At 43.4% G+C, this 23,389-nt stretch overlaps 1 protein-coding gene and 1 pseudogene across 1 annotated transcript; one reads left to right on the top strand and one right to left on the bottom strand.

The window, feature by feature from the left end:
• Positions 1-1,344: 1,344 nt before the first annotated feature.
• Positions 1,345-8,652, top strand: LOC132998856 (NLR family CARD domain-containing protein 3-like; annotated as a pseudogene).
• Positions 8,653-10,766: 2,114 nt separating this feature from the next.
• e2f8 (E2F transcription factor 8) lies at positions 10,767-18,673 on the bottom strand. Its single transcript, XM_061067863.1, has 13 exons — positions 18,448-18,673; positions 16,666-16,892; positions 15,862-16,015; positions 15,475-15,765; positions 15,167-15,328; positions 14,938-15,075; positions 14,609-14,818; positions 14,441-14,525; positions 13,400-13,889; positions 13,012-13,278; positions 12,776-12,908; positions 12,105-12,427; positions 10,767-11,484 (listed from the first exon to the last, which is right to left on the bottom strand). The coding sequence occupies exons 2-13, from the start codon at positions 16,834-16,836 to the stop codon at positions 11,317-11,319; spliced, it is 2,592 nt and encodes an 863-aa protein (XP_060923846.1). The 5' UTR covers positions 16,837-16,892; positions 18,448-18,673; the 3' UTR covers positions 10,767-11,316.
• Positions 18,674-23,389: the final 4,716 nt, after the last annotated feature.

Here is a 23,389-nt window from a genome sequence, read left to right as displayed (position 1 = left end):
TTATATATACTGTTGCTGCCATTATTACTATCTACTGCTATTATATTGGTATAATTACTATCATATATAAATATATATTATGTTATATTATATACTATATATACTGTACTATTGTTATATACTGTCTAACAATAACATTACCATCATATCATCAGTACTATTACCATCATCTCGCCACTGCACCTAATCTACCTATTTATCTTGTGTTTCTGTTTTTATTCTTTCTACCTCAATATTTTTTATTTTATTCGATTGTATTGTATTTTATTGTATTCAAATATACCGGCTGCTATGACGACTTAATTTCCCTTCGGGGATGAATAAAGTAATCTATCTATCTATCTATCTATCTATCTATCTATCTATCTATCTATCTATCTATCTATCTATCTATCTATCTATCTATCTATCTATCTATCTATCTATCTATCTATCTATCTATCTATCTATCTATCTATCTATCTATCTATCTATCTATCTATCTATCTATCTATCTATCTATCTATCTATCTATCTATCTATCTATCTATCTATCTATCTATCTATCTATCTATCTATCTATCTATCTATCTATCTATCTATCTATCTATCTATCTATCTATCTATCTATCTATCTATCTATCTATCTATCTATCTATCTATCTATCTATCTATCTATCTATCTATCTATCTATCTATCTATCTATCTATCTATCTATCTATCTATCTATCTATCTATCTATCTATCTATCTATCTATCTATCTATCTATCTATCTATCTATCTATCTATCTATCTATCTATCTAACATTATGATTTCACTGAGTTTATTTTCAAGCCCGTCTCAGTTCTTTGTGACTTCAGAATAAGAAATGTTTGACAGAGTCAGTTCCTGACGGGCTCAAGTTCTCACTGTGTGGAGAGGTCATCATGTGACTTTGTGATGATCCTCACTACACGTGTGTCAGTGTAACAGGTGACTGTGACGCCATGTTCATGAACATGCTGCTCTAACATCTGTCCAGCAGATGTTGAAGCTGTGAGGTCCAGTTCCTCTGCACCAGAGTGAGACCATCTCTGCTTGGAGCTGTGCACGAGGCATGGTGCCACAGACAAAACACAAAGTGTGAACAACATGTCGTCCAAATGTTCTGTTCAAATTCCACCAACATATTCATGGGATATACTTTATACTCATGAAGAAAAGTTTGTGCTCGCAATCAAATTCTACATGTTCTAAATATTATATATCAAGCAGTCTTGTTTGACATGTTTGCGTGTCTCTACTCCGCAGCCTTTGCGTGTCCCGACACTCTGCAGTATCAGGCCTGTCTGCCGGCGTGCACGTCTCAGTCCTGCCCCAACCATGACTTCCACTCTGACCCCGACCAGTGTTCAGGCCTGACCGAGTTGAGGACGTCATCATTTAAAGGATGTGGAGAATCTTCAATTTAATCGGACAGCTTCTTGAAAATCACACTTTTAATTTAAAGAAATGTGTCCACTCCTTTGGGCACCTTCCAGCCGTGTGATCTTCTGCACTGACACTCTGTGTCCTGCAGGTGAACATCGTGTCATGTGACAGGAAGTGTCCGTCCGCCAGCATCTACAACCACAACTGCTGGCAGGGAGGTCGAACTGCAGCTTCTTCTGCAGCAGTCAACACGTGACGACTTTATTTGTCATTTATATTTATAGTTTTGTATTTAGCCCAGAAAAGTTTGGACGCTGCAAGATAACATTTTTGCAACAATTAAATGTAGAAACTGCGCTTAAAGCTGTTTACGTATCATTTTACCATCATCTGTAGTTAAAGATGGACGACATGGATGCTCCTCAAAAGTGAAGCCAAATCATCTTGATCGCCCCCTGCTGGCTGGCTGCAGTATAATACATAAATCTTGCCTCCTCCATATTAGTAGTCGGGATCAGAGATATTTTGGCTTCATTTTTGATCAACAGGAGGAAGTTGAGACGTCATCCATCTTTATTTTACAGTCCATGGTTCAAAGTTACTGTTCAATCTGCTGTAGCGCCACCTCCCTGTCAGCCTGCAAACTCTCCACATCTCCTCCCATTGTGCCTGGTTTTTGAAAATAACTGAATTTCCTAATGTTTGAAAATATTTTTTAAAAACTTTGAGATTTCCCTCTTATTAAGACAATAAATTGTATATGTACTGATTAAACACATTTTACAGATAATCAGAGGGAGTCAGGTGAATGAACTGATCTGAATCCAGCAGTATGTTGAGCACTTTATTTATTTATTGGAGTTCGATAGAGCAAAGATGTTTTTATTTCGTGGAAACATTTGGTCCAAGCGGAGAAGAAACAAACCAAACTTTGATTTGGGTCAATTATCGATGACAGAAAATACAGGGAGAGCCCGGTGGAGAGTTATAGATGCATGTTTCTCTGTGGACCAAACTTCTTTCTGTGTTTGTTCATATCAAACACTGGATATTTTAAAGTTAAAGAGGATTTGGATTATATAAATGTACATTTGCATTTTTAATAAACATTTCCTTTTGAAAACCTAAAACAGGTTTTCGTCTTTTTATTAGATAACAGGATGCTGGACAATATAGATGATGTTTTCCCTGATTATTTTTATTATTATTTTTTTATTATTATTATTATACTCATTGTCAGATTGTTCTGCTGCCCCCTGGCGGTCAAACATCGGCTGAACAGACAGCAGGTCTTGATCCTTGATCAGTAACAGGAGACGCTCACAGTCAGGACTCGTGTTAAAGTGAAGATCTGGATCAATGATCATTATTTACTAAATACCATCCCAATAAAAAAAGATCTGTGAACATGAACAAGTTCATTTTCATGTGTATGAACTGGACGTTGAACTGGTTGTTTTCATTGTGAACTGGTTCAACAGGGAGGAGGAGCATGAGAACAGGGAAGTGTCAGACTCCATTTCACCTGGATGAGCAGAAGGAAGAAAAGTGAGCAGGTGAGTGTGAACACAACTTTCTGAAAGTTTTACTGTCTCACTCTCACACCTGCTGTTAACATCTGTCTGCTGATCACATGACTCTAAGTTTGTCAGTTCACACCTGGTGACAGACGTGGTTTCACATCTGTTCATCAAGTGAATAACAGAACGTGTTTTCAGAATCATACGTTATAGTCACCTTAGCTGGTGTGTGGGTGTGTCTGTGTTTGTGTGTGTGTGTTCTGCTTGGTATTTTTGGGCGTGTTTCCTTATTGACTTGCTTGTCCTGAATCCTTTGAGCTCACAGTGTTTTTCCTCTCAGACTGAAGATGAGTGGTTATGAGGAGGAAGAGGAGGACAGAGCAGAGTCTCCAGTGTTCAGCTGTGTGTCTCTGAAGAGTGATATGTCCATGGGTCATCCTGACAACTTCAGTAAAGAACCTGGACCCTCACACACAAAGTAAGAGACCTGATACTAACATGTTAACCTCCAAACTGAATCCTCAGAGAATGAACCAGTGAATTATGTGTTCTGCATAAAAACATGTTTGTGTTTGCAGAGGTCAGGACCAGAGACTGAGAGCAGAGTCTCCAGTGTTCAGCTGTGTGTCTCTGAAGAGTGACCAGTCCAAGGGTCTTCCTGACAACTTCAGTAAAGAACCTGGACCCTCACACACAAAGTAAGAGACCTGCTACTAACATGTGAACCTCCATACTGAATCCTCAGAGAATGAACCAGTGAATTATGTGTTCTGAATAAAAACATGTTTGTGTTTGCAGAGGTCAGGACCACAGACTGAGAGCAGAGTCTCCAGGGTCCAGCTGTGTTTCTCTGAAGAGTGACTGGTCCAAAGGACTTCCTCTAAACTTCAGTAATGAACCTGGACCCTCACACACAGAGTAAGAGATTGTTTCTACTGTGACCTGCTCTGAAGAGGATTTAGTTTCCTCTAGTGTGGCCCCTGCATTAGGACACAGCCTCATTGAAGTTGGTGACTAATCTCTCAGAATCACTGGAAGAGCTCAGACCTCCACCAAGAACCAACACGCTCCTTATGAAACAACTTTGAAATCCACTAGAGACTCATTTTGATTTGGTTCTGCACCAAATTCCACACACTGGTAAACATCATTCCTCTGAGCATGTCTGTGAAAGAGGACCCCCCCGATCTGGTACCTTCCACAAAGTGTACTGGTAAAATGTTCAGTGGTGTTTTATAATCCCACTAACGAACAAACCAACCAACACACAAACATACAGGGTGAAAACAAAACCTCGTTGACAGAAGTAATGACATCCTGTGACTGTGACATGTGACTTATCAGGAAATGTCTTCACAGGGAGAGGAAGAGGAGTCATGTTTCTGAGGAGGAGCAGTCGTCCTGCTGTGCTTCGTGTCAGGACGTCCTGAAGGATCCAGTCTCCACCAGCTGTGGACACTGGTTCTGCAGACAGTGCATCACCTCATACTGGGACCAGTCTGGTTCTTCAGGAGACTCCTCCTGTCCCCAGTGTGGACAAAGATCCAGAACAGGAGCTGGAGCTCAGACAGCCGGTCAGAGCAGCACTGTACATGTGTCTGCTGATGTCTTCACTTCTGACAACAGCACTTGTGGTTTTATTTTGTTCCTTTATACAGCATCAATATTTAGCATCGTTATAAAAGCACAAAGTTAAAAAGCTTTTATTTTCTTTAGTTTTTATGTATCTAATGAAAACAATAAGCAGATTCTCAAATTCTTTGTCTCTGACATTGATTCTTGTCTTTCAGCAGATCGTGGTCTGCAGGAGGTTTTAGATGAACATAGGCTCGGTCTGAAGGAACTGATGAAACAGGATATATAACCCTCCTCAACAGGATCTACACTGAGCTTTACATCACAGAGGGACAGAGTGAAGAGGTTAATACTCAACATGAGGTGAGGCAGCTTGAGACAGCTTCCAAGATGAAGATCCTCCACGACACTCCCATCAAGTACCACGACATCTTTAAAGCCTCCACTGACCAGCAGAGCAGCATCAGAGTCGTCCTGACCAACGGCGTCGCTGGCGTTGGAAAAACCTTCTCGGTGCAGAAGTTCACTCTGGACTGGGCCGAGGGTTTAGAAAACCAGGATGTGGGTCTGCTGACTGTGCTTTCGTTCAGGGAGCTGAACCTGGTGAAGGACCAGCAGCACAGTCTCCTAACGCTGCTCCGTGTTTTCCATCCAGCGTTACAGAAGCTCACGGCAGAGACGCTCGCTGTCTGTAAACCTTTGTTCATCTTTGACGGCCTGGATGAAAGCAGACTCTTTCTGGACTTCAACCACAAGGAGCTTGTGTCTGAGGTCACACAGAGGTCATCAGTCAATGTGCTGCTGACAAACCTCATCCGGGGGAATCTGCTTCCCTCGGCTCTCGTCTGGATAACCTCCAGACCTGCGGCAGCCAATCAGATCCCTCCTGCGTGTGTTGACAGGGTCACAGAAGTACGAGGCTTCACTGACGCCCAGAAGGACGAGTACTTCAGGAGGAGATTCAGTGATGAAGAGCTGTGCAGCAGAATAATCACACACATCAAGACGTCCAGGAGCCTCCACATCATGTGTCAAATCCCAGTCTTCTGCTGGATCAGTGGTACAGTTCTGGAGCACATGTTGACCACAGACCAGAGAGGAGAGCTGCCCAAGACCCTGACTGACCTGTACTCACACTTCCTGCTGGTTCAGACAAAGAGGAAGAACAACAAGTACGGTGAGGGACATGAGACGACTCCACAGCAGCTGACGGAGGCTGACAGGGATGTTCTACTGAAGCTGGGGAAGCTGGCATTCAAACATCTTGAGGAAGGAAACATCATGTTCTACCAAGAAGACCTGGAGCAATGTGGTCTTAATGTCACAGAAGCCTCGGTGTACTCAGGAGTTTGTACTGAGATCTTCAGAAGAGAGTGTGTTATCTTCCAGAAATCAGTCTACTGCTTTGTTCATCTGAGCGTTCAGGAGTTTCTGGCTGCAGTCTACATGTTCCACTGTTACACCAAGAGGAACACAGAAGAACTCAACAACTTCTTGGGAACATATGGGAAAATTGACAGTACCATCTCCCTGTGTGACTTCCTGAAGAAAACCATGGAGAAATCCCTCACCAGTACAAATGGTCATCTGGACCTGTTTGTTCGCTTCCTTCACGGTCTCAGTCTGGAGTCCAACCAGAGAGTCTTAGGAGGCCTGCTGGGTCAGACAGGGAACAATCCAGATATCATCCAGAGAGTCTTAAGAGGCCTGCTGGGTCGAACAGGGAACAATCCAAAGATCATCCAGAGAGTCTTACAAGGTCTGCTGGTTTGGATTTGGAACAAGCTATATATCATCCAGAGAGTCTTAAGAGGCCTGCTTGGTTGGACAGGGAACAATCCACAGATCACCCAGAGAGTCATCAACAACCTGAAGGAGATACAGAGTGATGACATTTCTCCTGACAGAAGCATCAACATCTTCCACTGTCTGACTGAGATGAACGACCACTCAGTTCATCAGCAGATGCAACAGTTCCTGGCGTCAAAGAACAGATCGGAGGACAAACTCTCTGAGATCCACTGCTCAGCTCTGGCCTACATGCTGCAGGTGTCAGAGGAAGTACTGGATGAGTTGGACCTGAAGAAGTTCAACACATCAGACCAGGGTCGATGGAGACTGATCCCAGCTGTGAGGAACTGCAGGAAGGCTCGGTGAGTCCAGACATGATCAATAACATGTTCAATCAGTGGAGATGAGTCGTTCTTCAAATACACTCAGTGTTAAATGATTCTCAATGTTTTGGGCAGCATGGTGTTGAAGTGGTCAACACTGTTAGTGCAGCCTTTCTGTGAGGAGGAGGCTCTCCTGGTGTCTGCAGGGTTTTCTCTGGGTTATCCAGCTTCCTCCACAAACTCAAAGACATGTAGATCGGAGTTAGGTTGATTGGAGACTGAGATTCAGTGTCAGCTGAGATTGGCTCCAGGCCCCTGAGACCGCTAAAGGATAAGTGGCTACTTGCTGGAGTGTGTGTGTGTGTGTGTGTTTATACCTATGTATACTTACATATATGTATGCATTTGGTTTGTATATATACTTTGGCCTGCTTCTCTAATGGACTCCATGAATGAATCGTGCATTACCCAGGCTTTCAATGAGTTCGTCAGCACGAGGCATGGGGTAGGCATCAAATTCAGACACAGCATTCAGCTTTCTAAAGTCATTACAGAAACATACTGTTTTATCCGGCTTGGCCACCAGGACGATAGGGCTTGACCAGGCACTTCAATCATATTCAACTCCAACATCTTGCTTACCTCTTCCTCAATCACTTTTCTGCGGGCCTCTGGTACCCGATACGTCCTTTGGTTTACTGTTTTTCCTTCTGGAGTGCATACTTCATGCTCCACCAGGTGTGTGCAGCCCGGGAGGGAGGAGAAAACATCTTGGTTGCGTTCCACCAGCTCCTTTGCTTGCTGTAACTGGTGAGGGGAAAGTTCGGGACTAAAACTCATTTCTTCCCGGGCTAATTATTTTTGCTCCCTTGGGAAACGGCCAGTAAAGACTGAAAATGAAATGAACGCGTTAACGCGGGATGATTAATTTGTGGAATTAACGTGCTTATTATTATAACGCAAATGAACTAAATCTGAAAGGATTCTCTTGAGGAGTTTTTCACATATTCATGAGGCAAAAAGGGGATTAACCAGGGTGAGGGTCACATGATCACGTTTTGTATGAATATTGCGTTTTCTGATTTTATTTTAACAAATGTTTTCTTTAATTACAGACTCGGTGGTTGTGGACTCTCAAAGATTCACTGTGAAGTCGTGGCCTCAGCTCTGAAGTCGGACCCCTCACATCTGAGAGAACTGGATCTGAGTGGAAACTACCTGCTGGATTCAGGAGTGAAGGAGCTGTGTTCTGGACTGGAGAGTCCAAACTGTCGACTGGAGACTCTGAGGTCCTTAAATCCTTGTTCACTTTTCAGACTTTCTTTCTTATCGAGTCATTATTCATTTAAATTGTCTCAGTTCTGCTCTGCTCACTGTCCCTCAGTCATCTGTCCCTCACCCAGCCTGTCAGTCACGTCCACCTCATCAACTCCATTCACCTGCACTCGCCTGCTCCTGATCACTAAGAAAGTGTCAGTAAATAACATGTAGACTGAGGCCGAGCACTCATCCTCCTCAGGTTTTCAAAATAAGACACATTCTTATTGAAACACGTTGGACAGTTGATAAGTAAAAACAAACAGGAAGTGACTGTCAGGAGCCATACCTACTTTAAACAGTGTATAATTACACAAACCTGCTCAGTGACCAAACACACAGAGAAGAAGGTGATGAATGAAACAATGGTCCAACATGTCTGATCTGATATTTATCTTCAGGTGACAGACTGGACTGAGGTCAGCAGCATGTTGAGAGTCTGTGTTGACATGATGATGATCCACAACAACAGGAGGACACATTCTAATATTAATGTTTCTTTATTCAGGTTATGGGGCTGCAGTCTGTCAGAGATCAGCTGTTCTTCTCTGGCTTCAGCTCTGAGGTCAAACCCCTCTCATCTGAGAGAACTGGATCTGAGGTTCAACGGCCTGCAGGACTCAGGAGTGAAGGAGCTGCTTGATCTGGAGCAGAGTTCCGGCTCTCGACTGGAGACTCTGAGGTCAGTAGATGGTTGGAGTCAGTCCATGCTGCTTTTATCAGTATTCTACTAAACACAGTCAGTATCACAGATCCAGGGTCTGTGCTACCAAGAAGGATTTGTGGTCATCAGGTTAACTTCAGGTTTAGTTTTTTCAGTCCTACAAAGCCCGTCCACTTCTTAACGAGGTAAATCACCATGGTAACTTCTGATGAAAGACTAACCTGCTCCAGGTTAAGTTGGGGATCAACCCGTATAAAAGCTCCGCCCATTGACCACAGTGACTCTACACTGTTGTGTGGTGCACACTGTCCTTAAAGGGAAGTATAAAGGAAGTTTAAATCAACTTCTGGTTGGTTCAGTGGATCTCTAACTCACCCAGAACATGTCAATCTCTCCAGACTCATCCTGTCCCCAAAACACCAGATGCACTCAGTCAGCTTCCTGGAGATATATCCATGTGTTTTTATTGAGTAGTGATGTCAGAGGTGTCCACCACAGTGTGTGTCCTCAGAGACAGTGTATGTCCTCATAATCCGTGTGTGTCCTCAGAGTCAGTGTGTGTCCTTAGAGACAGTGTGTGTCCTCAGAGTCAGTGTGTGTCCTCAGAGACATTGTGTGTGTTATCAGAGTCAGTGTGTGTCCTCATAATCGGTGTGTGTCCTCAGAGTCAGTGTGTGTCCTTAGAGACAGTGTGTGTCCTCAGAGTTAGTGTGTGTCCTCCAGGGGGCGCTGTAACTTACACATTGACACAATCCCAGATGCTGTTCTTCCTGCATTTAGCCGCTGTGACTGAGTTTCTTTTATTCTGGATCATGTGTTTGTTCTCTTCTGATTTTTATTATAGAACAGTTCGATCCTGGTTGTGAAATATGAGGCTCTGCTGTCAGTCAAACTGTCCGCATCAGTGATTGGTCATACACAGTAAACCCCGCCCCTTTCATGTGCACGTGCTCACACAGTGAAACATGTCTTCACCTGTAACAGCAGTAAATCCACCTCTCAGGTGTCCACTCTGCACTTTGACATGCAGAGGACACACACTGAGCTCTTAGCGTGTTCATTCCAACATGTGAACATGAAGCAGAGAGGAAGCTGCTCCACCTCTGAACAGGACTGAAGTCCCTGCTGCTCTTTCTACTGGATGTGCTGCATCACTGACTCACAGCTGATGAAGTGAGTCTCTGGAACACTGATGTCTTCTTCTCTCAACAGTTGGTGATCTTTGTGGAGGTTAGTGTGAAGAGGACAGAGTGTGTGGACGGAGGCTGAGCTGTGTCCTGAGGATCCAGAGGCTGAAGCAGCAGCAGCTTGTGTGTAGAGCGGCTCTGACTGGGCCTTGTTGCTGGGAGGCAGAGTGGAGACAGAGCTCCAGAGGAATCAGAGGAGGCTGCTTTGAGATCAGCTGTCACAGTGTCCACCATCCTCCCTGTGTGTTCCTGTGGATGTGACACAGCATCATCTCTGGATCTGCTGCTGCCCTGTCGTTTGACTCAGTGTCTGCAGACACACTCACGCTCCGCCACCTCCTCCAATAAAACACACTCAGCAGATTATTTCTTTTCATGACGACCTGACTGCAGATCAACACTTTTTTAAATCTGTATTGAAGTCATTTTAAACGCGTGGAGCCTGTACGTGATTTGTCTTGTGTTTTTTGGGTCTAATATGTTGAAAAATGTATTAACTGAAATAAAAAGATACCAAACATCAGCAAAGTGAAACTAAATTCAACGTGGGATTTAAAACTAGCCGCAGTAGCCAGGGATTCTAAAGGATTCAGGCACGTTCATATTATATCATGGAAATTGTTAATTTGCAGTTAAATGATGGAGACGACTGAACTCAGACGTCTGAATCAGGAAAAACTTTCTGATTTATTCAGAGGAAGAATGAGGTGAGAGGAAATGAGAAATCGTTTTAATTATAAGGGAAGAAACCCGTTTGAAAGGGAGAAACTTCATGAGAACTGAGAGCTTTGGAGATACTTGGTATATAAAATATAGAAATGAAATTTAATGACGAAGCAGGCAAATATATATGAATTAAACTAAACTAGAACTAAAAAACTTAAATCAGGCTCACTGGATATGCAGCATATGGATAAATTCCTCTGGAGGAGAAAAGAAAAACCAGACATGACGTGTGACGTTCTTAGAAAAACACAGATTAAAATTTATTCAGCATTTTACATTTCGCAGGACATCAAAAACAATTAGTCATTTGCTTATAAATTAAACTCATCAAATCGTTTGATTAGTCTCAAGTATTCACACGCTATTGACAATTTCATTTTTTTTTAAAGGGGGCAACAGTTAACATGTACATATGTGCAAGAGTAAAGTCATCTTATTAAAATGATCAGTCAATCAAACTCGTCTTTTCAGTTCAAAACATCCGTCCTAGCTGCGCGTGGCGCTATTTATACTTTTTACTTTTACTACTCGTGGTAATTTGAGGAAAAATTAATACAACAAAAAATAAAACAAATTATAATTCTGGTCCATCAGTTTATGAAAATCCTCCCCCCCATCACAATGAGTGTTGCTGGTGAAGTTGGTTTGAAATCACACTCCCAGTCTGACTGTGATAAGAACCAAGGCCGCTGTGAAATACTCCGAGGTAGTGAATACTGTAACACGCTCAACAAACCAAATAACATTAAAAACACCAACCGACCACCACACAGACGCAGCACTCACACACGTAATCAACACAGACACCGGAGCGTTTCCCTTCACGACTCCTCGGACGCCACGTCCAGCTTCCTCTGAGGGATGTAAACGGTTTGGGAGGCCGCGTGTCCAGCTGTGGTCACCATGGCAGCCAGAGGCGAGAGGGGGACCGGCGTGTGGAAGAAGCTGTGCTGGGGGAGGGCGGTCCCTTTGGGGGTGGTCATCAGGGGCTGGACAACAGACAGAGTTCAGTTAGTGGGACGGCTCATGATAAATAAGTCAATGGAAATGAAAATAAAGATTGAAAAGCAGTTAAAATCAATACATCCTTCCTCCAATATCTTTTTGTGAAGCGTTACAATCAATTATATTATATTTTTTGTTTTGCACTTCCCTGAAGTCTGGGAACTGTATACACGGCACTGCATCTTATTTAAAGGATATAGTCTATAAGTATACCCCTATAGTTATATCACATGACGGACTTCCTCAGACTGAACAAAGCTGATGACATCATACCAGAGTCTCAACCTGGGGGTCGTGAGATCATTTCTTTACAAACTCAAATGACATTTTGTACTGGGAACTGTTTTTGTATTGAATTGTCAATACCAGTGATAAGATCGAATAGTAGTTATTGAGTGTTTGTGAGAATCAAAGTCTGTTTCTGTGATTTAATTTGTAAATCAGCAGGTCCAGAGTCAGCGACTTGGCAGCTCAGGCGTGAACCAATCTGACTTTACCAGTGGGTGGAAGGTAGAAAAGCAACATTTAAGTCTCTCATTCCACCCAAAGAGTTAGTTCAATCAAGTTAGTTAGTGAGTCAGAACACAGAAGAGTGTATTTTCACCTGTTGTAGACTGAACAGCGTCACTGAGTGTGCAGGCACAGGGGACACAGGTTTGATGAAGACCATGCCTCTCTGCTGCAGAGACAGCGGAGTCGACAGGGGGCTGGACAGGGAGTTGCATCGCTCCGGAGTCTGAGGGGCAGCGAAGGCGTTTCCCGGGCTGGAGATCAGGCCCAGGTTCTGCAGGGTGAAGTTGAGGATGGCCGGACTGGGGCTGTGGAGGTGGTGAGCCTGCTGGGGGGGGCGCGGAGAGTCGGCAGCAGCGGGTCGGTGGAGGCGCAGGCTGGTGGGGGTCATCTCCTGGACCGAGGCAGGTCTGGAGCCTGTGGACAACAAAATAAAAAACTGTCTGAGCTCTTCTGATCGAATTATTGTTCGGTCTGAAAATGTTATTCCATTCATCATTTTGACGATAAATTAGATCTTTAAGACGTTAAAAACAGACTTAAATATGACTTTGGTATTTTTCTGTACATTATACATTTTTGATATACTACCATTGATCAGACAAATCAATTATATCATCATCTGAAAAGTGATTAATTTCAATACTTAAATCAGTTAAATTTAACTGGAGTGATGAAGATGAACAGTTTCCAGTGTTGATCTGACTATAACAAACTAAAGTGTAGTGAAACATGAACAGACGTCACATTCTCTGTGGCTTTTACCTGCGGTTGGTGTTTGGTAAATGTACGTGGGGGTTGAGGTCCTGTGGCTTTCTCCCCCTGAAGCTTTACTTTCCTTGTAGCTGATGAGGGACTGCTGGGAGATCGGGATCAGGTATCCGGCCGGGACTAAAGTCTGGATGGGCAGAAAAACAAATGTCACGAATGCAGCTAAAACACGAGAAGGCTTTTAAAATCCTTCCTGGAATAAAACTGAGCACCGAAAGTTCATTATTCACCTCGGTGTGTAGTTGTCCGGGTGTGAGAGGCACCGCTCTGACCGGGGTCAATCCCGTCTCGCTGTCAGAGTTGACAGTCTTGTCCTCTGTGTCCAGGAGGGTCTCCAAGCTCTGCTCTAGCGTCTGATTGGCTCCAGCGCCAGTGGGGGTGTTGACAAACTCCGGGTCCAGGTGCAGGACGCGGGGCGAGGGCCGGCTGGGGAGCTGGTCGCCACGACGGGCTTTCAGACGGGCCTGCAGGATCTCACACAGCTTCGGAGAGGTGTCCTACAGGGGGCAGAACACAGGAGGGGGTGACTTTACTGGACGTAAATCTCCCAGAATGCATTTCGTGTTGCCCTGCTGTTGTGGGTTTCATACATTGTGGCCACTTCTTTTATTTTCTCACCTTAAAGTTTGGGTCGGCCCTCTTGGCTTTGGACGGGCTGCTCTGCACAGCTGAATCTGGACGCAGCCGTTTGAGCGTCGTGGGGCTGGCGCCTGGCGTCTTGCTGCTAGACGCCGCATTCGGGCTCTGTCCGCTTTTATCCTCAAAGGTCATAGAGCGCACGGCTAGGCTGGTCGGCTGCGGCCTGGCCAGAGGGTTCGGCCTGAGGGAGGACGGCTGTAGATACACGGCGTAGGGCCCGCCCCCCCGCTGCTGGGGAAACAGGACGGGGATCAGGGGCGAGCACTGCGTGGGGATGTAAGCGACGGCGCCTGCGGACTGCAGCGACCGGGGGGGGTGGGGGGTCAGGTGGAGTGTAGTGTTGACTCCAGGCTCCTGGGTTGAAGTCCAAAACGGTGCCTGAACTGGTTCCACTGAATGAGAGGAGGCCGGCTGGAGTCTCGCTGCGGCAGCGTCCGACTCAGCAGCTTTAAGCTTTTTACCTCCAGACCTGGAACAGAAGCACAACTCATTTAATAATCCAGAAATCTGCAATGACTTCATCATAAAATACTAAATCAGAGCGGAACCTTTAGTTGCTTCTCTTTTACTCTATCAAAGCTGTAAATCATCCATTACTGTTCTCTCTTTTCTCCTTTAAAGGAAAATATGACAAACAAATAAAAAGGGATTTAAAAATAAAGTCACTGTAAACAGAAGCAGCTAGAAAGAGAAACAGGTTTCTACTCATTTCAGTATGAACACATGAAATGGATCAACACGATAACTCAAAAACCGTTGAACCGATTTCCGTGATATTCCAAAATAATAACCAATTTAATTGCCAGGGCAAATCTAGATGAATTGGCATGTCCAGAAATACTTTTCCCACTTCCTTTAACATGGCGAGATCGGGCATTGGCGCCCGTTTAGTGGCCAAGTTTAGATCCCATATTAATTTCACACTTTCTGGTTGACTTTCCTCTGCACCAAACTCCAAATTCCCTAATGTATAACTGAGCTCAACTCAACAGTTCATGCTGAATACAAATCCAAACTTACACAGTTGACTCCTGGTCGAGCTGGATTTTACAGATGGCGGCAAGTTGAGCCATCTTGTTCGGGATGTCGCTGTTTGATGAATCGTCTGAAGACAAGAGAAGATGCACGTGTCATCACACCATTAACAAACCTACCAATCAGTGACCTGCAGATCTGGACTCTACTCACTGGTCTTGACAGGACTGCTGGGCGCCGAGTTGATCTTGCGCCGGTCGTCCTGGATGCTCTTCACCAGCTTTATGAGGGAGGGGTGCCGGGTGAAGCTGCGTTTAGTCCCCGGTGAGGAAAAGAGTTTTTTGGCACAGTTGTCCACAGACGCACGTGATTCCAGAACATTTTTCTTCCTGCTTGGACATTCAATCGTAGAGCTCCCCAGGTCTGAAACAAGAATTTAACGTCCGTTGCCTTTAGAATATTGGTTTACATATCACAAAAAACACTGTAAACGCTGAACCAACATTGAAATATAGCAAATAAGAAACGAGGTCTGACGCTACCTTTGACTTGTGGGAACTCTACGGGGCCGACCCATTCGAAGGCGGGTTTCCTCCCCCGCTCTTCTGTCACGTGCACCTTCTCGATGAGCTTCAGGCTCCGCAGCACGTTAGCGATGTCATAGAGCCGCCGCACTTTGGCTGCAAACACACGAGCAAACAGTGAAATGATTTGATGTCGACACAGAACCAGAGAGGAAAACACTGTTTATCTGTCAGACTCTGCGCTCACTCTTGAACTTGTTCTTGTCTTGATCGGCGCCCTGGTCCTCTCCGATCAGGATCTTGGCAGCCACGTCCAGGCTGACCACGCGAGGATAAGACACCAGGAAGAGCATGACAAACTTCTGGCTCATCACCCGCAGAGACTTGTCCTTCCGGCTGTTGACAGAGGCTGGACGGGACAAACGGCGAGACGGGAAGAGGACGATTTGTTTGAATAGGAATCACTCAGGTAGCAGGTTTTTGTCATTGTCTCTTGGATGTTTAATTCTAAAGACAAATGTTGTGTGTGATAAGAAAGACTCTCCAGCTGCTCACCTGCTTTGAACTCCACTCCCGGCAGCTCCACGAAGAAGAGCTCCTTCTGGCCCTGCTCGCTGCTCTCCAGCTCCAGCAGCTCCTCGTTCTCCTTCTCTTCCAGGAGGCGCTGCCGAATCTGCTGCATCTGCTGCCCGTAGCGCTGCTCCTCGCCCACCTGCTTCAGGATGGCCAGCGTCTGGGCCAGCTTGGAGCGGCCGTGCCACGTGTAGCGGTTCTTGGCCGAGCGGCTCACCATGTGCAGGCTCTCCAGCACGTTCATGATGTCGTAGATGCGCCGGCGCTCCACACCTGTACGGAGAACGAAAAGGGAAAAGACATTGAAGGAACTCTAGGAACGAACGAGCACAACAGGAGTTACTGGTGTAAGAGACAGAGAGGACGTACTGAGCTCCGTGGCCACGTCATCCAGGCAGATGTCGTTGTTGAGGGCGGGGTTCGGGAAATCTGGGTAGCGGGCGAGGAACTTGTGACAGAGCAAACCCAAACTCTTCTCTTTCCTGCTGATCATTCGGTCAGACTCCTCTCCGTTTTCAGCGTCCTGCAAAACACAACACGGACAAGAGCAGGGAAATGAATATTTGAACAGCTTGCGTTTACCAGTAATAGAACAGAATAGTTGACAATAAAGTGCTGTAGGATAATCAAAAAGGATTTTAAAAAAGACACGTTTTAAGAAGTGATTATGTCTTTAATTTTTCAAGCCTCAGAATAAGTGACATCAACAGATTTGATTAATATTAAAACAGACAAAATCCCCAGTCATCCTCCCAAAATGTGTCTTAACCAGTTTATCTGAATCTAATATGATGCTTCACCTTGTTTTTATTCTTATTCAGTACGTAGGTGTCTGTATTTATGGAATAAACTCCATCAATGCAAGTTGATAAATTATTTTAAAATCATTAATGGTATTTGTTGCCATCAGATTTCTATCTTATTTATATTATATTACATTTCCTGTGTTCTGCAACCAGATGTGTTGATGTACAGAACTTAATTTACTTTCTATGATCTTTTCTTTCCCGACAAAATCCTTTAAGAATTTATGCTAAATGTGAAGATGATTTTTACAAGCCTGTCTGTCTATTTGCAGTAAAACCGAGTGAAACCTGCTCTGGGCTCATTTAGCTGCAGTGGAAAACGTGCCTGGAAACAAATATCTGTTAATTCTCGGACGTGTTTTAATACCTGTGCCGAGTCGAGACCTTCCCGTCCGTCGGGGTCCATGCACAGCTCCTTCTCTCGGTTCCTCATGTCGGGACTAGCAGCACTGATGAGCATTTTAAGGTTGGAGGTCGGCGTCCAGGGATCGACAGAACCTCCCTCCCGGCCTTTCTTGGGCGTGGCGAGGGGACCCATGGTTCAATAGATCTCTTTGGCAGTATTTACAGGAAGGTTTTTACAAAGCCATCGTCCTGGTCAGGAGAAAAACAGAGAGAATGAGTTAGATACGATTGAAATCAATCCAACACGGGTATTTCACCCTTAGAATAAAAATATTTAGATTAGATTTTGAGATGTTTTGCTGTTTTGGCATTCTCCACCTTAGCATGGGTATTTCAGAAAGGTTTATATTAATTAGAGATACACTCAGCTAAAGGTTGGGACACTATCCTCTTTAATAATCCACTTTTATCAATCTATCTTTTCCTGAGCGGCACCTTTCATAAAGGTTCGTGCAGTTCAAAGTGCTGACAAGCCAAGAATAAGATAAAATACATTTGACGAATACAATAAAAATAGATTGTTTGAGCTAAAGTATTTCCATTCCTTCAAAAAATGGTCTTGTTCATTAAGCCTGTGCTGCTTCCTACAGACGAGTTGGGATATTTGAGAGATGGACTAACTCAATTGTGGGTTTTTGGTCCCTTCATAAAATATATAAAGTCTTAAACTATGAAATAATTCCATCACTATTTCAGTGTATACAATGTTTAAATCGTAAAAAATGCTTTACAGAGAGGAATAAAAAACAAAATCATGTTTACTGAACACTAGCTTGCTCACTTAAAAAGAAACTCAAAAGTAAATCAATGATTTTTTAACATGTATGACAATTACTCTCTAATAATCAATGTATTTTCAGTTAATAAAATCTCATAACAACATTAATGACTAAGTTCACACAAGCTCTACTCTACAAATTATAAAACCAACTCAACAGGAGTTTTTTTTCTCCTGCATTATTCCAGTATGTCAGTAAATTGAAACAGGAGACTTTGGGTGAATAAACATTATTATTTCAGTTTTACCGCTTTCACATTTCTACACCAGCGTGACGTCATCGAGTCAGATTAAAAAAAACGCTGATATTAAATCTGCTTCCTGTTCTGCGTGATAACGAGGATCAATAAAATAAACACATAGGTTTTTAAATCTCATTTTAAAAAACGTCTCATCCGTGTTGGCGGTAAGTGACGTGCGAACTGTCGAATCCCCGCCGCGGTCCCGCCCTTTTCCCTGCGAGCGGCAGCCAATGGGAGACCGGCACGAAGCGGCGTACCGGAAGCGAAGGGTTGTCCCGCGCAGGTGACATGTTTTTGAATAATCCTTTGGCGCGGAACGTTGGTTTACGGATTCACGTTAAATCCCTCGTATTCCCGTTACCGTGCGATCCGCTGTTAACGTGACGGTGACACGGACAAACGGGAGGAAGTGGGTCGGGTTCGCGGGAGAAGTTTGGGCTCTTGGAGCGCCCGACGTCCGGTTTGCTTCACAGAGGAAAACCCGTTGAAATCAGTAGAAAAACCGGACAATCCGGAAGCTCCAAGAGCGGACCCGGTTTCATGCAACAGATTCGAACCCACGGCGAAGAGTTACGTTAAGGTTACGCCGCCTGTACGTTAGGGTTAGAATCCAGGAGGCGGAACCTCCCGCGTCATCGAAACCACAGATTTTAGACCGAGCCAAACTCAGATTTAGTATTTCTAGAAACGCTAGAAACGATTCTCGGATGTTTCCCACACTTACCTCAGATCCGAAGAGCGATGTGTTGCTCAGAAGAATCCCCTCATCGTCCCAGGCTCCAGATGCGAGGGTTTGAAAAATACGAGATTTCCAACTTCCGGGTTCGAAACGAGGATAAAGCTCCAAAGAGGAAAACGGTCAAATGTGTCCGCAGCTCCCGGGTTTCTGCGTTTTCATCCCGGTGTCGGTAAAAGTTTACAGCAGAGGAGCAAAGTTAGATCCTGGTGTGTGTGTGTGTGTCCAGCAGAGTTTAGCCCCGCCCAGTGTAAGCATGCCGTCGACGTCACCAAACACTCGCCCCTGCACTTCCGCCTCCTCCTCCTCTTCCTCCTCCTCCTGCTCCTCCCAGGATTCCTTCGGTCATGAAAAACCTGGAAAAGTCATGGAATTGTTAAATGTTTATTTTCCAGGCCTGGAAAAGTGCTTGAAAAAATTAAATCCCAAAAGTTTTGGAGAATTCATGGACATTTGTTATATTCACATTGTCATGTTATTCATTTACGCTGAGTTTTAAATAATTCATATGCTTTTAAAAGAAATATGCTCAAAATATAATCAGGCATACACACTCATACTAATTGAAGTACAAGTCATGGGATACAACAGACAAAGACCTCAATCAAACTATTGTCTCATTCATTTGTGTAATTCAAGGTATACTGTATACTGTGAAATTCTCATTGTTGGCTTAAATACGACATTTGATCACTTTTTCATGTATACACCGAGATCTCACGAAATGTTTGGTCATGGAAATTTGGTTTAAAGTTATTGAAAAGTCATGGAAATCCATTGGTCAAAATGTGTATGAACCCTTACCTCCTCCTCCTCCTCCTCCTCCTCCTCCTCCTCCTCCTCCTCCTCCAGGCTGACATCACACACTCACACAGCACATGTCAAACACATGCATGCAAAAGACATGTGAGTGATTCCAACACAAAGGAGAAATAAAAATGTATGGAAATCGTATTAGATTGTATGTGCACCTTGTTATTTGCTTTGAGAAAGTCCTGCAGGACACTGGTGGTCAAAGCACTTCCAATGAAGACATCTCATGCAAGTAGAAAAATAACATGTGGAAATTAAGAAAGCAGCTCCATGAATTTGAAGACACACATGCTGCTAAAATCCATAATAATAATAATAGGGTGGTTGTGGTTCAGGAGGTAATGTGGGTCATCCACTAACCAGAAGCTCGTCGGTCCCTCCTCAAATGGGGAAAAGTGCTTTGTATTGTCATCGAGACTAGAAAAGCTCTTTATGAATACAAACTGTTTACAGGTAATAGAACAGAATAGTTGACAATAAAGTGCTGTAGGATAATCAAAAAGGATTTTAAAAAAGACATGTTTTAAGAAGTGATTATGTCTTTAATTTTTCAAGCCTCAGAATAAGTGACTTAAACAGATTTTATTAATATTAAAAGAGACAAAATCCCCAGTCATCCTCCCAAAATGTGTCTTAACCAGTTTATCTGAATCCAATATGATGCTTCACCTATGTCATACTTAAACAGGACTTGACTTGTATTGATGGAATAAATTCCATCAATACAAGGTGAGAAATTAATTTAAAATCATCTGTGGTATTTGTTGCCATTTTATTTATATATTATAACATTTCCTGTGTTCGGCAACCAGATGTGTTGATGTACAGAACTTCATTTACTTCCTATGATCTTTTCTTTCCCAACAAAATCCTTTAAGAATTTATGCAAAATGTGAAGATGATTTTTACAAGCCCGTCTGTCTATTTGCAGTAAAACCGAGTGAAACCGGCTCCGGGCTCATTTAGCTGCACTGGAAAACGTGCCTGGAAACAAATATCTGGCTGTTCGGTTGAAAACAGCTGGGAATCGTGCATCACATGCTCGATCCACAGCTGCACACGGTAACCAAACCACAGTCAATAACCAAATTTACATAATTGTTTGATGAAAGCATTTGCACGGTTTGCAGTAAACTCAGGTTTTACGTGATTTCATTATCAGGGAGAGATGTGTGGCTGCTCACAGGAAACAACTGTCCAGGTAATATGAACATTTACCTCATGGTCCTGGTTATCAGAACGTCACTGGACTTTGGCAACTTGATGAATTGGGAACTCGCACCACATTAGAAATATCAAATAATGCAGGTCTTGCATTATTAATTATATTATGTCCTGCTCTGTAGATGGAGCCTGTGTCAAAATCCTGTTTGGCTGAGCTATTATTCCAGCACAGAAGTGGTTTCTGGGTAAATAATGTAGCCGCCATGTACAAATAGCCTTTTGTGTTCACCGGTGACAGGGCACATACATAATTCACCGGGAGCTGTCGGTGTGTGAGGTGGAGGTGCAGCAGCTAATGTTCACCCTAACCCCCCCTGATCTGCTAAAGCTGCCCACAGCCTCGTAAATTCAGGCCTAGGCTCATTTTTAAATGTCGAGTACTGAGTTGCAGAGAAAGACTGTTTTTCAATAAAGGACTTCATTACTGCTCATGGCATTCAAATAAATCAGACCAGGTTTTTGCCTGTGAATAATGTCCAATAGAATACATTTCTGTATTTCTGCATGTGGCCCGTTCATGTTGGGGATTACATCACACCCATGCTTTTCAGAAACATACATCTCACCATCTTTATGTTTAACACTTTTTATTGGTTTTCTTTGGGTAGTCAATACAATTATACAATCATAAACACAAATCTGATGGATATGCCCCTACCCACAATACTACCCACCCACCCCCGGCCAGCCTACCCCATGCAGCAGAAGTACATAGAATGTATATATATATATATATATATATATATATATATATATATATATATATATATATATATATATGTATATAGGGATATTAGATTATTACAATACAATACAATAGCATACATTACTGCTGCAAGACAAAGCAGAGAAAAGAAAGAAAGAGGAAAATCAAATTAAAGAACATCTCACCATCTTTTGGTATTTTAGATAAAAACAGGAAAGACAAAGAGAACACACAGAAAGAATAAAACTTACAAATAAAACCCAAATTCACTTATTAACCTATGACTCCTGCAGGTTTTCCTCAAGATAGCATATTTCATTTCAGTAGTCGCTGACGTGTCTCTGTCTTGACGCTAAGTGGCGCTATAGTCCACCTCACTGGTAATCACCATGGAAACCGACGGGCACCTTCAAGGATGTTGGGAGAAAACGCTCTCGAGCTCGAAGCATCCAGTGACGTAATGTTACGGGTGTGAGAATGAGGACCCTGATGCTGCTTTCAAGTGCTGCTCGTAAATTAGACGACCCGCTCCAGCTGGGTGGGCACAGCACCTTCAGGATTAGAAATGGACCCAGTTTGAATGCATATCCTGAAACAATGAGTGACCAGGGTGAATATGTCTGTTTTGGCCAGAAGAATAAACTTAAATACTTATTTTGATGTTCTGTGATGGAGATAAATGTCCATCACTCACTAAGTTCTTTCAAAAGCATGATACAGATTTTCTGTTTGAGTTTAATAACATGACCAACACAACCATGAATTACTGAAAGGAGATCCACACTGTTGCAGCTCCGGTCTGCTGATTAATTCAAAATGAATTCAGCATAAGAAATAAGAATATACAAGTTTTACTAGAGATCAACGACCTGGAGTTTTCCACCAGTTTGTTGACCTATAAGTTTGTATCTGTGTTTCGATTAATTATCAAATCCAGCAAATATTTCCCATAGTTTAGAATCATTAACATTTCAAAGGTTTTTATGTATTTATTTTTGAATTTATTAAAGTGATGTCGTGTTTTACCTTTGTGTGTGTATCCCAGGAAGACCAACCAATGTGCAAGTGAACACCATACAAAACCAAACAAAACACACTTAGCCTGAAAGCACATTTGACACACACGATTAAAAGAGGAAATAGTTTGTGCTGCAAAAGAAAAACCGTGAACGCCAGTGTTTTCTGAAAGTGTGACTCTTTCCGACGGTCCGTGAAGGCAGCAGCTGGCCGCTCTGCTCAGCAGCCGGAGGAGAGAGACAGACAGGAGGAGGAGAGGAGGGAGACAGACAGGAGGAGCGGACAGACACACAGGGAGCATCCCCTCCACAAACAGGGACGGAGCAGTGCGGGGTGAGCATCTTCTCTTATCACACAAACTTCTGATCCTCGACCTGCTCCCGGTGCGTTTACTGCCCGCGGACCCGGAGCTTTCCGTCTCCAGAGAAGCTCCAGGGCTGCAGCTCGCTGAGTTCTCTCACATTCTCCTGCAGAGATGATGATGCTGCTGCAGCTCCGAGCTTCTGCAGGCGACTGGTTCACCTCTTCACTTAGTGTTGGTCCGGTGTCAAAAACGTGTTTGCTTCCATTTGCAAGAGCTCCGTTGAGGGAGAGGAAGTTTGCAAACGATGAAAAGTGAGAAAGTTGTGTTTGTGAAGAAGCTCCACACCTGCAGGAATTACCTGTGGGCTGGGCTATGTCATGTGTGCAATTGATGGTAAATGTCACTGCACAGCATTTAGTCTGTAAATCCAAACATTAAAACTAAAACCATTCATTATTCTGTGCCACATAGATCTTAGCTGTTGTTCAAAAAGTGTTAAAATCCCAACGCAGTGGCACCAGGTTGATGTTCCTTCATTATGCATTTACACTGAATTTGTTTTGTCCTGAAAACAGTTTTTTAAAATGCACCTTTTCTCTCTTCTTACATCACATTTGTTAAAAAGCTGTTTTGTGAACTTACCATTCAATCTATATTTTCCTGAACAGCACCTTTCATACAGGTTCGTGCAGTTCAAAGTGCTGACGAGCCGAGAATAAGATAAAATACATTCGATAAATACTATAAAAAAGATTGCATATGAGCTAAAGGAATTCCATTCCATGAAAATCGTCTTGTTCATTAAGCCTGTGCTGCTTCCTACAGACGAGTTGGGATATTTGAGAGATGGACTAACTCAATTGTGG

Source organism: Limanda limanda, chromosome 3, assembly GCF_963576545.1.
Source record: "Limanda limanda chromosome 3, fLimLim1.1, whole genome shotgun sequence".
Lineage (NCBI taxonomy): Eukaryota > Metazoa > Chordata > Actinopteri > Pleuronectiformes > Pleuronectidae > Limanda > Limanda limanda.
The sequence above is the reverse complement of the archived record's forward strand: the minus strand, read 5'-3'. Positions and strand labels throughout refer to the sequence as shown.